Source organism: Callorhinchus milii, unplaced genomic scaffold (assembly GCF_018977255.1).
Source record: "Callorhinchus milii isolate IMCB2004 unplaced genomic scaffold, IMCB_Cmil_1.0 Scaffold4, whole genome shotgun sequence".
In the NCBI taxonomy this organism is placed as follows: domain Eukaryota; kingdom Metazoa; phylum Chordata; class Chondrichthyes; order Chimaeriformes; family Callorhinchidae; genus Callorhinchus; species Callorhinchus milii.
The window spans coordinates 51961062-51976275 of NW_024704745.1; the positions used below are offsets into that span (position 1 = coordinate 51961062).

General features: G+C 39.0%; 1 protein-coding gene across 4 annotated transcripts in view; it reads right to left on the bottom strand.

Moving 5' to 3' along the window:
- caska (calcium/calmodulin-dependent serine protein kinase a) overlaps positions 1 to 15214 on the bottom strand; it is a 301664-nt gene that overhangs the window by 168427 nt on the left and 118023 nt on the right. For all 4 annotated transcript variants that reach the window (XM_007901662.2, XM_007901648.2, XM_007901656.2 and 1 more), the window contains exons 3-4: positions 6977 to 7082; positions 4833 to 4910 (exon numbers count right to left, since the gene is read on the bottom strand). In XM_007901662.2, the coding sequence (XP_007899853.1) occupies positions 4833 to 4910; positions 6977 to 7082 (184 nt within the window). The remainder of the gene's footprint in view (positions 1 to 4832; positions 4911 to 6976; positions 7083 to 15214) is intronic.

Consider the following 15214-nt stretch of genomic DNA (forward strand, 5'->3'; position numbering starts at 1 on the left):
GCCCAACTTCCCTGCTGGGAATCAAACCCTTGTGAGGCGAGTGCTCTAAACACTCAGCTACGGGACTCCATGTATGAAGGACAGCAGGGTACTGAAGCTGATATCCGGGTTATTTATACTGGGGTATGATCACCACTTCCATTCCATTCGCTGCACCATACACACAGACAGCTGGCCAACTTGTGTGTAGCGCACAGGAAGTGATCTGATGAACCAGAAGTTGACCTTTTTTCTTTTTAGCCTGTGGGAAGCTGTCTGAAACTGCACCCCAAAGCGAAACTTGCATTATAACAGCACCTTAGAACAAGTTTCTATCATAGTAACTGGCAGTTTTCAAATGTATTCAATCAGCCACTATTTTAACTTTGTGGTTTGGATTCATAAAATCAGACCGCACATTATAACGGGTTGTGTTATACAATGGTTGCCAGTCAGTGCTTCCGTGAATTCAGGTGCATGACATCAATGCTGATATCACTGTACTAAGTTGAAGTGTACTAAGATATTATCCTATGTGAACAACAACAAATTAGATTTGTGTCGCACCTTTCACGTCAGGAGGACGTCCCATGGTGCTGAACAGTCAGGGATCCATGCTATATAAATGCAAGTTATTGTTGAAGTTGTTGATACGCATGCAGGAAGCCAGCCGGTCTTTCCACCTGTTAGCAGCACTCAGATGGTGGCAACTGAGTCCTAATAACAGGTGGAAAGACCGGCTCCCTGCTCCTGTAACAACAATTTACATTTATACAGCTCCCCTCATGCAGGGTAGCGTCCCAGAAGGCTTGTCAGTGGCAGAGCATGACGTCCAGCTAGGGGGAGGGAGAGGTCACTGTAGGCAAGGGTTGAATAGGAAGGTCTTCAGGTCCGACCTGAAGATGGGGAAAGAAGGGGCAAGATAGAGGGATAGAGGAAGAGTGGTCCAGAGTTTCGGGGTATAGTGGCTGAAAGCGTGGCCACCAATGGTGGAATGGAGGGCACGAGGGACATACAGAAGGTCAGAGCCAGTCAAACATTTAGTTGTAGAAAGCAACTTCCTGCCGACCAGTCAGTGCTGGAACCTGAAATTGATCTGTTCTTCAATAAGGAGCCATTATACCTGATCGGAAAGGTCTTGCTCCTGGGAGTGACATGGGCATATTTGTTTTCAGATATCTCTTATCGTTAATGAGTTATTTAAGTTTTGCGTTTTTCACTTCAATTACATTTAATTAAATTAAATTTAATTTAATTAGATTTTCAATCTACGACTGTTTGTGGGACATTGCTGTGCGCAATTGGCTGCCGCATTTGCCCACAAATATACAGTCAATTCACTTTACGTGTGTTCTGTGAAGCGCTTTGGGACGTCCTCCCGACGTGAAAAGCGCTATATCAAATGCAAGGATTATTATTATTATTATTATTTAATTGGCGCCAAGTCAAAATGGCACAGTGGCGGTGTACGTCACAGAGCACCTACGTATGTACGCACGCACTGCAGTTACACTGGGTGACAGCAGCAGCTAACTGTGGCATTGTGGCATCCTGCGTCACAGAGCACGCATGTAGCCAAGCGGCGGGGGGATCAAAATAAAGAACACAGATGAAGCTAAGCTGAGGCAATAACAACAAAATTATAATTTTAAAGTGAACTTTCACGTCAGAAGGACGTCTCAGTGATTATAAATTATATTTTTATATTTATCATTTAAGATGCCTAAGCGAAAATCAAACCTTTCAACGATAAGTAAAAATGCGAGACAAAAGAGAGAAGGCCCATTAAATGAAACTGAGGAACAAAGTCCTCCCACAGGAGTCCTCCCAGATGAGTACAGAGAAAGATGAAACGTCTGTGTGTCAATCTACATATTGGATCCTTTGGTTGTAAGCGTAGCTGTAACCAGGGTACAGCTAGTTATATATATATATAACAACAAATTGGACTTATATATTGCCCTCCACGCAGGGTAGCATCTCAGAGCGCTTAAAGAGGAGTATATAAAGAGGAATCTCAATGTTTAGCTAAAATCTGAAGTTCTGAGGTGAGCATTGGTTAGACTGTAACTAGAGTCCTGTAGCTCAGTGGTTAGAGCACTCGCTTTGCAAGTGAGACACCTGGGTTCAATTCCAGACAGGGCGAAACCTTGGGAAAGTTTCCTTACTCCACATGCCTAATAATAATCCCTCCAAAACAAAAACAATAATAAATTGGTCATTTTCAATCCACGACTGTTTGTGGGACACTGCTATGCGCAATTGGCCGCCGCGTTTCGCTCACAAATATACGGTCAATTCACTTTACAGCTTATTCTGTGAAGCTCTTTGAGATGTCTAGAAGATGTGAAAAGTGCTATATCAAACACAAGGATTATTATTATTACAAAACAGAATGTATAATAAATATACAAACACATATAGACAGTTCCAAGATTTTAGTTTTTGAATGCTAGCCAGGACCTTAAAGGTAACATTTTATAAAACTAGACATGGGGAGCATAAAGTTAATATTCCCCTATTATATCAATTTTCAGATTCAGTGCAAGGGAATTTAATTTAAAGATTATATTTGATATCAATCTTGCGGGGCGGGGTGAGGGGGGGGAAGAGGAGGTAGAAGAGTGGGCTGCAGAATCAGAGGAGGCAAGTAGGATCTTACAAAGGGAGCTTAGCATGGTATTCATCTGGGTTGTTGACAGGCAAATAAAGTTCAATACAAATAAATGCAAGGTACTCCACATAAGAAGTAAAAAAATAAGAGTAAAATGTCGGCTGAACAAGAATAAGGGGGCGTTAATTGACACCATGTTCGAGAACAATAAACAAGGCAAAGAGGACCCTGGTCTCTATAGCCAAGTCAGTTGATTTCAGATACCAGATTATATTCAAGCTATTACAGCTATGCAGTAATCAGGCCACACATGGAACACTGTATGCAGCTATGATCGTTGTGATAGAAGGGGCTGCCCAGGCTTTTGAGCTAGTGTACAGAGAATAAAAAGACAGATTTCCAGTGCTCGAGAGATGAGAAATAACTAAATAAACCTCAATAAGATATTGTGGAGGCGTACAAGATAAGTCAAACCAGACAAAAGCTTTCAGACGTTCCAAGGCAGCAGGACAAGAAGTCTGTCAGAGTTGTTAAAATACAAGGAAGTATTGCTTTAGCGAAGTTAATTAACAACAAAAACAACATTACACTTGTATAGCCCCTTTCACGTCGGGAGGACATCCCAAGGCGTTGGATAATCATTGTTTCCGACCCGAGTTTGGGGTATGGATCGGGAAGGGTGGAGGGCAGGGGGCGGAAGGAGGGTGATCGAAGGCATGAAGGATCGAAGAAGAGGGTCTTGAAGGAGGCAAGGGAGGGGGCGAAGTGGATGGGCCCTGCAGGATGAAGTTCCAGAGGGTGGAGGCAGAGTGGCTGAAGGTGGGGGGTGTGAAGGAGCGGGCAGGTTTGTAGGGAGATAGGAGGTCGTATAGGTAGGGGGAGCAAGGCCATGGAGGGCTTTGAAGGTGAGAACCAGGATAGATGGAAGGGAACGAGGTACGAAAAATACAACCGATGCTCTGATGGAAAGATGGTGGAATGAATATCATTGAATATCATTGTGGAATAAGATCAGAATGGGCCAAAGCCGATTGGCTCATTTAATTTCATCTAAAGCCCCTCTTGTGAAAATACATTCATAATTTAAGTGTCCTCTGTGAAGCCCATTTGGCATTTCTATTTCTCATCATTGGTGGTAATGTGGTTGGTCTGTTGTTGACTCATAACCCATACCAAAAAATGCAAGCTATTCTACCACCCTTGATTCATAACAAGAAACAAAACATCATACGTTTCTTGAAGTGAAATGTTCCACTTTCTACTAGCTCGTACGATGAAGTCCACCAATTAAATAAAACCTTTAGCAGACTTATTACTGGAAAGTAATTACTTTCTTTGACAGAAACATTTCTTGAAAATTATGATCTTCCGTTACAAAAAAATGAAAACTTGAAAAATGATCTCTTTTGTATTCTACTTGTATGTTACAGTTGCTATCACAGATCTATATATATGTAATCAAATGAGACCTATTTACTCTTTATAACTATTAGAATTGATGAATGATACGTTCAAAATTCTGTCTCACTGACTTGAGAAGACAGCATTTATGTAGAACTTCATTATTGATACCAGTTTTCCTTAGGACACCTCCCAATTTCATAAACATTAAGTACTTAAGTTAGAACATGTCTTTAAGACCAAGTGCAATAAAGAGTTTTAACCACCAAAAATATTCATTTAAAGACTAGTTTTCCTTCAAAATAAATACATAGAACTTTTTTCTTAGGGGAAAAGCTTACAGCACAAAGAGAATTAAAGGTGAGTAAAAAAGAGGGTCACTAGCAATCCAGTGTATAATTAGTTAATTATACATCAAAATGACACATCAAAAGTAGCCACTGTAGAACTATTATAAGACATGACAAAAATGTATATCAAGTCACTTTTGTATTTTGGTTCATTTTACACAGCAGGTGCCAACATGAGAAAGTTTCCTATTCTAAAGCTAAGTATGTCATTCCTTAATTCATCACAAAGAAACACATAAGACCTGCTCATTGTAATTTGCGCCCTTCTCTCCAGTCGGTGTCTTGCTTTGAGAAAGATGCCAACCCATCTACGGTTGGAAGGCTGTGGAATCATGAAAACAAAAAACTGGCACAACTCATTGGTGCTCCAACATGCCAAACTATTATTTTAAACTAATAGTAAATTAAGTCGAACACATATAATCTATCTGAAAATTGGACTGTTATTGATAAATATATATTTAGACATTAAATAATCAGATACATACCTGGCTACAGCTTCACTGTAAACAAAACCTGCATCTGCCCGTTTCACAATTTCAAAACAGAGGTCTGCACCATCCATGCTGCAAATGAAACAAAAAAAGGAGATTTAATAGTCCATTATTTCCTTCAGAATAAAAAACTGTTAAGCATATTCACAAAGCAATGGGTTAAAGTTATATGGACAATTGCTGGGCCATCCTGTGCAAGTAATGTATCAATCGGCAGGTCAATCACCATCAGTGTTACAGTACTAAGCCCACAAAATAAAATCAGTTTACTGACACCACAAGAGATAATATTCAATCAGTACGTCTTGTATTACTTACTTGCATAAGGACCTCTGCAGAGGACATTGAAAATCACTACTATTCATCAGGAGAAAAGTATGCTGTGGGAAGTATAAATCAGGTTTTGATTTGCTCCCAACAGTATAAAAGAAGCATAAGTAACAGAAAACATTGACATTAAGGATTATTATTATTTATTATTATTATTATTGTGGGGTTGAAGACAGCAAGTCAGGTACAAAAGAGGTGAAGAAAGAATGAATGTCTGATGGTGGCCTGCTTGCTTCAATCTTACCTGATCTACATCAAAGGAACCTCTGGTAGTGTCCAAACTTGCAATGGTTTTGTGAATTTAAGATATACAAGTGAGAAATAATTAGCATTCTCTGTTCTTTTAGATGGTCTGTTGGTGTCATGGCCCACAATACCAACATAATTTAGTAACAGGCTAATCAAGTATATTATTTTAAGCTACTAACATTTTCTCCCTTGACCTCCTGCTCTAATTTATGGCTGACATGATTTTTGAAACACTGTACAAAAGGTAGGAACTCTATGCACTGAAAGATTCTATATCTCCCTGTGCTCTTTTTAAAACTATTTAAATTGGGAAGTAGAAGAGAAAGTAACGTATACCTGTTCTATACACTTCAAACCACAATTGGTCTCCCAGCATAAGGTTTTTAAATCACTTGTCTGCAATAATAATAATAATGAGTAAAAGTCCAATTTTTTAAGGAACCTTGGGCTCGACAGGAATTGATGAAAGCTCATCTTAAAGGTCAACAAGTAAAGTTTTATGCCTTCAATGGCGATTGAAACAATGTTTCTGCAAACTTTTAGGCCTGAAAGCTCCTCTTCAACACAGGGAAGACAAAGGTGGGGTTAAATATACTCTGTGAATTAATTTGCTATTAAAAAATACCAACAAATATCTGAGGTTATCTTGCTTTTTCCCCCACCATCAGTGCTGATCATATGCCACGTAAGCCTTGAAAAGTTATTCAAAGTTTCAAGAGAGCATTTTGAATCCATCTCATCAACCCCATACGCTGGGAGGGCAGAAATAATTTGAAACATGTGTCATCAGATGCAGCCCAAACTGAGGAAGCGTGCTTAACCTGCACTTAGGCCATTCTAATGATGCTGACATTTGAACATCAGCGTTTTTAAAAATCAGTTTAAATACAGAATACAGCTTTACTGAAGAGTTACTGATGAGTTGTCAAAGATTGAAGAAAGTAAAAAGGTCAGGTTAATAGAAGCAGTCCCCGCAATCAGGCTGAGGCTGTGGGATTTATTTGAGGGGGTAGACAGGAGAAACAAATTATATGTTGCAGTACAGAAACCGACTGTTTGATCCATCAAGTCTGTGGGTGTGTGGGCAGCAGGTGTGACATAGGGACAATACAAGAGAAGGGACGTGAGTGGGTGAGAGGGGCAGTGTGTGTATATGAGTGAGTGTGTGTATGTGTAAGTGAGTAAGTAAGAGAGAGAGAGAGGAAAGAAGAGAGCGAGAAAGGGTGAAAGAGTGAGCAAAGAAGGCATAAAAGAACGGTGGGCGATAGAGAAAACAGGAACAGGGATTAAGATTAAGTCAGCAGTAAACAATGCTACTATAGGAAGATAGTCATAGCAGCTTGGGGAATTAAGAGAAAAATGTCATTGCCTGACTGAAATTGGACTGGTTACCCTATTGAAACTGTTGAACATAATAGAGAGTTTGGTTACCCAGTAACCACCCATATGGGATTGAGGAAGTTTGCAAACTAAAGAAGAAAATGGGAAAAATAAAATTAAAATACCATTTAAAAAGGCATCAAATAACATCAAAATAGCATAAAATACTATATACTTACAATTCAAAGACCATATATAGCATGCCATCAGAGCTGTATGTTTCCAGTAGTTCCACAATGTGTGGATGTTTCAGCATATGACAGATGCTTGCTTCCCTCTTCAAATCTGAAAATAGAAAATAATTTATCACTGCAGTTATCAACTAACAGCAAACCATTTAACTCAGGGAGAAATTACATTTTTATTATAGTTGAAGTGCTGTTCCTATAGAAATGGGCACACAAGATAAAAAGTAATGGATTCTTATTTTATTGCCAACAAGAAACACTTTAGCCTCGTTTCCCTCATTATTGCCAATGGTACCTACAAATGGAATTGGTTTAACATTCCTACTGAACAGGTATCTCATGGTAAAAGTGCAATAACAAACACCTTTCCACTGCAAGAGTTGTCTCTGCAGATTTCATTTCCATTTTATTACACTCCAAATCCATATAATTGAACGTTTCTGATCAGTTTTTTTGACTTTCCATCCATGGGGACTTTACATTCCTGATTATAGTCACAGTGTTGGCAGCCACACTAAGATGTGCTGAAACCCACCTGAATTTGTTTTTCTGTGCCCAGCAGGGATCTGGCAGTGATGCTTGCCAATTCTTTAATCTAAATGTTTGTCTGTTTCTCATCGCATTATGGGTCTTCCCCAGACACCGGTTATCAGCCAAAATACAACTTTAAAACAATCTCATACATGCAAAACTTGCATATATCCAGTGGTTTACCTGTTACTCCAGAACTATGGAAGCCACTCCACATTGTGAAGAAAAGGCACAGCACTGGGACTTCCACAATTTACCAAAAAAAATTATTCTTTGCTTTATCCTGGTACGAACTGACATACATAAAATTTAAACATATTAACCTAATCTCATGGAATTTAAGATATCCATCTGCTATTCCCACTGCTGCAATGCTATTGCATGCAGAATCAAGACTTACGAAAATGTCCGATATACAAATTAGCTTAATGGTAATGCTAATAAATAATAATAATCATTTGCATTTGATATAGCACCTTATCACGTCTTCGAGCTGTCTCAAAGCGTTTCACAGGATTTAGTGTAAAGTACAGTGACTGTGTGTTTGTGGACGAAACGCGGCAGGCAATTGCACACAGCAGTGTCCCACAAACAGTCGTGGATTGAGTGACCACATTGTTGTTATACCCAATTTGAGGATGATTAGGAGTGTTAGTGTGTAACCTCAATCACCAATGTTCACAAGACAAGATATTGTAAATCATAGAGGAGATCTTAAACAATTTTTTAATTATCATTACATACTTGAGCTCTAATTACAAGTTTTAATAGAAAAAGCACTGTACTTTCCAACAGTCATGAAAATACCAATTTGAATTAGTTGAAAATCTAAATTTGGAATTCATTAATTTAGTTGTGATAACAATATTTAAAGACAACTATAAGAGACTTCATCGGTTAATTCTCTGATCACTAGATGCTATAGTCTAATTAAAGGCCAGATTGAAGTGCACTGGTAAAAGTTTGGCAGGGCCACAAACTCACCTATGGCAACAAAAAACAAGTACAGGAAGTAGATTTAAAAGTTTCTGAATTAAGATTAGCTGCTAACTATTATAAAAACAAATGAATTATTTGGTGAGTTCATTTTTTTTAAAAAAGGATAGCATTTACTCAATGCAAATGTCAATATTTCATTGTGGGTGACCCACCACCTTGTGCAGCAGCAGGCCACACAGATGAGGATGTTGCAGATTCAAATTGCACTCTGTGGTACATTGTCTAACCTCAACTAGAGGAGGCTGTAATTGGCTTCTGTGGCCATGGACTAAATGGAGAAAGTCAGTTAAGGTTCTTGCTTCTGGTTAATCTTTTTGGTCAGCCGGGTGTCTGACCCATGGGGAAACCCATCACCATGCTTAAGAATATCCAAACTAAACTGAGATTTCCCATGCATCCCCACCTACACATGGAAATCCCAGAGATAGATTGTTGGAGTGGAATGTGCTCTCTCTCCCTGGAGGGATGCATCCTGCTTACCTAATTTCAGTAAGTATCAGGCACAGGTTGGCAAGAGCCAAGGTTTGGGGAACCCAGAGTGTGTGTTGTGGCTACTGCTGGAGACTAACCAGCTAAAGCCGCATAGCTTTCGATTGATATTGCTGTCAGGCAAGCTTTCCCACTGCTTGTCCAGCTAGGACCACCCTATTCATTAAGGTTTGGGCTTATAGGGTTAACAGGAGTTGTGTGGAATAATTCCCTGCCCCCAGTGGCTGGTCTGCCCTTCCAGGTCCTGCCGATGAGCCACGCTGGCTGTGCTGTCATTAGCAGTGCCCTGGATTATTGCGGACTCGCCTAACTCAGGATCCGGACTACCAAGTACGCCACAGAGGTCTGGCTCAATTATTCAGTGACCTCCAACTGCAACATCCTCAGGTCACTTATAACCAACAACATAACTACTACCAACACCAACAACTTGCAGTTATATACTGTAATATCCATCATGCAGGATAGTATCTTAGAGCGCTTAAACAATGGTGGACCTTTAAACTGAACCAGGACATGGAGAAAGGGAAAGTAACTTTAAGCACGGTCACAGGAATGTATTCAGGTACAATCTGACCCCTGAAAATTTTGCATCCAATGGAAATTAATTAGACTGAAAATATTGCTAAATACCTTAATAGTCAAAACATACTGAAACTAGAACAGTTCCATTAACGAAAATATTAAAAGTTCCTCTCACTTCATGTCATTACTTCTGGAGGCTATCTCTTCATGTATATTTTTTAATGTAATAAAGCATTTCACCATGTGGGGGCATCAAAGGATTATAAATTGTAAAATGCAATTTTACGGTACTGCAGCAGTATTGATTTAAAAACTTTGGAAAATTAAGAAAATGTTTTAAAGTGAAGAAATTCACATTTTGTCAGATGCTTTCAATAAGTTGCAAAGGAAGTATTCATTACAATATGCAGTTATTTACTATTATAAAGAAAATAAGCAAAACAAAAAACTCTTAAAGGAGGGGGCAATATTTTGGGCAAGTGGTGGTTAAATGGAGGAAGAAGGGGAGAATCATCTCACGCACATTATCCACTGGCTGGAGTGACTATCATGGAGCCTTGGGGACAGGGCAAGGAGAGAAGGAAACAAGTACTGCTGACACTTCAAAGTATTCAACAATGAGAAATTGGCACAAATTTATGAGATAACCAAAGGTTGCAATGAGGAGATTAACTTAATAGGAATTTTTAAAGCAGAGCGAGAGATAGTAAGATCCAAGTATTGAATTCTTGTATTCAAGTCCCTGCACTCCTCTGCACCCCCCTATCTCTCTGACCTCCTCTCTCCTCAAAACAGTACCCGTTGCCTTCGTTCCTCCGGGTCAGGCCTCCTCCTCATCCCCCAGGTCCTCCACTCCACCCTCGGCGGCCGTGCCTTCAGCCACTATGCCCCGAGGCTCTGGAACTGCCTTCCTCACTCCCTTTGTCTCGCTCCCTCTCTTCCTATTTTCAGGTCTCTGCTGAAGATCTTTCTTTTCGACCGCGCCTTTGGTCATCTTCCCCCCTCCCCCTGGCTCGGCCCTGGGATCCATTACAATAAAGCGCTCTTATCCAAGTTGTTGTTGTTAAGATGAAATAATTTTGGAAGAGGACAGAGGTGTAGTGGCTGATGACTCAGCCTTGCTTGATGCATCAGAAGAAATGAACTGGAGAAGACTGTAAAGATAGGTTGAAGTGAGGGCACAGAACAATTCATCCAGAGTATTGGATAATGAGACCCATAAGAAGGGGGAAAAAATAAAAAAGGAATCTCAATATTCCAAAAAGACAACTTCTCACTATCTCTCCTCAGCTCTTGTTAGAAACCTCAACATGCACCTGTACAAAACATTCTTGTAAGGCAGAATTTCTTGCACGTGGTAGCAACACAATTTTTAAATAAAAATATAATCTTCAGAACAATCAGGAAAGTGATGATTTTTTTGAAAAGTGAAAAATTATTGATCTTATTTGTAGAAAGGATGATAAAACACAATTGCTCAAAACTTTGTCAGTTCTCAGGTTCCTAGAAAGATTTGATACACTTTAATATGAAGTCTCCCCACAAAATTAAATTAAATTTAAAAATGTGCTTCCTCAAAATGTAAGTTTGTCCCTCATAAAACAATCCGATGCTAGAAACAGCTAGGAGAAGGAAGATAGGGATTAAGTTATGGACACCGTGCTTAAAACATCAATTCCCAGGACTATGCTGCAATACTGTGTTTTTGATGACCCTAAACAAGAAAATGTAATTTTGTTTTATGACTGCCACAAACAAAATTCATACTATAATAAAAAAAGACCTGAGGAAACTACCAAGTAAATTCAAGTCCACATTGCAAGGGGTCTAAAATACGAGTTCAGTAAATCTTTCAGATTTTTGATTCTGCCTATTGAAAATTAAATGCTGCTTTGATTTCAGGCAATAAAAATTGTTGAAGAAAGACATTGTGAAATTACAGGGGGAAAAAGCAATAGAATCAAAGCAAGCTAAATGGGCACAAAGATAGAAGGTGCATACAGGCCCGAAAAAAATAATAATTCTCCCATTTGAAATAATGCCTATGACTTTGAAACATTTTAAAGGACTTCACAGGAAGCCTCTGTCAAATGCAGTGACTACACTTGTGCACAAACACAGCAAGATCCAAATACAGCCATGAAATGCGTGACTGATTTATTTTGACCATTGTAATTCAGACTCCACTCTCTTTTGGAATTGTGCCAAGGGATCCTTAACGTCCATCCGAATAGACACACTAGATCTTGATTTAACATTTCATCAAAAGGACGGCACCTCCTAAAATACAATACTACTCCACCACTGCACTCGATTATTAGCCTTGATTGTTAGCCCTGGAGTCCGAAACTCTGAGTGCAAGATAAACATTCAACCGTCTAACCCAGAGGTGAGAGTGGCATCAACTGAGTTAAGTAACATCTTGTTGGCTTAAATTTCTAATTTTCTCCATTAGCATATGCCTTTTCTACTGGTCCCTGCCTCTTCAAGCTCCAGGTTAGTATCACAAGCACTGGTTGCCCCTTGGTGTACAATCCTCCTGAGCATTGTTAGAGAACAGCAGTTAGAGAACAGAGATGGGTCAAGGGAAGGTTTTTTGAGGGTGAGGGTGATGACGGCTGTTTTTAAGGGGAGTGGGAACAGTGCCAGTGGACAGAGAAAGTGACGATGTTTGTTATCAGGTGGGCGAGGAGGTAGAGCTGGGAGGTAAGGAAAGTGGTAGGGATCAGGTCAAGGGAGCAGGTGGTAGGGTTCATTTGGGGAATGATGGAGACGAGGGGGAGACGGGGTCAAAAGTGTTGAGGGAGGGATAGGTGTTGGCCAGAGGAAGTGCAGAGGGGGTGGAGGTAGCAAGGGCAAGGGCACTGTTCTTATTTGAAACATAGGAGGCATCGTCTTCCATGTAACTAAGTTTATAGATCGATGCAGGAAAAATGTAAAACTATTTTAATGAACCTGGAAGGCCAAGGGTTAAACATCTGAGAAAGAACGCAACATGTGGAAAGGTTGGAGCACTGGTTTATAAAAATATTACAAAGACAAATATTTGGAATACATAAAAACACTAAGCCATGGATATTGAAATGGGAAAATAAGCATCCTTAACTAAGATAAAGTATTCCCATTTCAAAAGGGACAGAATTAAAAATGAGGAAATACAAGTTAAACAATGTACCTATGGTAAAGATTCAAAATAGAATACTATGCGCATTGTATTCATGTACAGTAAGCAATTCTCCAAGCTGATTCTCATTAGTTTAATATAAATCACTTCAGAAGCAGATTATATGAATGGTAATACAAATACCTGCAAGATGTCAAAAAAGATGCGGAGCGAACAGAAACAACTGCTTAAGAAGCAAGCAGCATGGGGAGTCAACAAGAAACTGACAACACTTCATCAAGTAACCTCACTGGTGAGAAGTAGCAGAGATCAGTTTAATTCCTGCCATAAACTTAAATGTCATACAACATAAAATGTTGTTGGTGCAGATTGTATTGGAACAAAGCACTGATGATCTCTCGTCACGTAAAATTATTACATTTGAGTGTCTAAGTCTCGAAAACATATTCAACTTGAAAATCAGAAATCCTCATTGAGATAGTTCCTTGAAGCTCTGGCTTGACTGCAGCAAAAAGATGAAAGGCAAGGCACATCCAATAAAGGCAAATAATTAATTAGATGTTTGAAGAAGAAGAATATTAAAGGGTGTGGGGAGCAAGAAGGTGTGTCGCAGCGCCTTGGTACGTCCTCTTGACGTGAAAAGCTCTATACAAATATAATTTGTTGTTGTTGTTTTCAGTTGGTTCAATCAGATAAAATGTTTCCCTTTAACATTCGATGATACTATTTGTGAAAATTAGCACAAAATATGTTTACAATGGCTTTAATATTCATTATTAAACTCAACCACTTGGCGTGGACCAGCTGAAAGAAAGCATTAATTATCCAACTCATTATTCTGTCAATATTCACAGAACCAAAACCTAAACAAAGTATAAGAAAACATCAATTCTCTCCCACTTGGGGAAAAAAACATTTCAAAAAGGGATCAATGTCACAGAACTTTTCAAGGTCTGTGTTCTGCCTTATTGCTTTTCACAATTGATAAGACATCAAAACCAAGAATGGTGAAAATTAGTGTTGGCAAAATTACAAAAATAATAGTCTTCTGTTGACTGCCTGAAGGTCTTATAGTATCCGATTAATATGAATCAAATTCTTGCCAACTTCGGATTTTGATGGAAATACGTTCAATTTTAAACTTTCCTATAATCTATTGCTGGGATTTTTTGTGATTAGTGATAAACTTCAGTTTAAAATCACATGACAATGAAAATGTCATGACAGCTATTCCATGAAATTTAAATTAGAGGCGCAGGAGGAAAACTAATGATCCATACAAGATGCAACAGAGCTGATTATTTTCACCTGCTTAAGCCACGGAGAAGTGGCTTTGACAGACGATGACAAAGATCTGTTTTGTAACATCCAAGACTTGTGCTGTAAAAGCAAATAGATAAACTATTAAGTTTTCTCAGATTTAAATAGATCTGAATGCAGTCACTGTAAACTCTTCAGTTGCATAAACAAGCATACTTTTTTTCAACTACAGATGGGACCATTTCATGTTTTTTTTAAAAAAAGACATACATCTTCTTGCAGAAGAAACAAAAGACTAGCATAAAGAAAGAGTAATTCTCAAAAATATCTTCCTTTTCCCCAATTACCAAGACAAGAACTTGCATCACAACAACAACAAATTTACATTTCTATAGCGCCTTTCACATCGGGAGGATGTCCCAAGGCGCTGGACAATCAAGATAAATGGCCCCCAGATTTGTAACCAGTCACATATCTCATAATGCCTCTGACTGTGGAGGTGCCATCCTTTGGATAAGATGTTAAAATGTCTGCATACTCAGGTGAACATCTTTGCATGAGGAGAGGGGAATAGAATGGTAATGGAGAGAGTAAGGAATGGGTGAAGGTTCGTGTGGAGCATAAACACCAACACGGACTAGTTGGGCTGAGTGGCCTGTTTCCATGCTGTACATTCTTTCTAAACCTTTTGGAAAGAAAGGGAATTCTTCTTGGTGTTTTGGCCATGAACCCCCCAGATAAAAGCATTCATTCACTTCATGTTTTTTTGTAGGTCATTGCTGTGTTCAAATTGACTGCAGTGTTCACTTGCAAAAATATTGTCCTGACAATAAATCCGGTGAAACATAGGAACAGGAGGAGGCTATTCAGCCCCTTGAACCTATTCTGCAATTTTATTAGATCATGGCTGATCTGTACCTCAACTCCAATTACTCACCTTTGCCCCACATTCCTTGATAACCACAAACAAAAATCAATCCACCTCAGTCTTGAAAAGTTGAATAAATCCAGCATCCACAGGCTTTTGGGGAGAGTTTCAGATTTCCACAACTCTTTGCATGAATAAATGCTTCCTGATTTCATTCTTAAATGGCCTACCTTTAATTTTAACATTATGCCCCCTTGTTCTGGATTCTTCCACCAAAGGAAATAGTTTCTCTGTTGCTACCCTATCGAATCTCTTTGTTATTTGAAACACTTCAGTCAGATCACCCCTCAACCTTCTTGAAGTGAAGCATTTTGAGACATTTCAAACATGTGATAAAGGGCTATATCAAATGCAAGAATTATTTAATTTGATG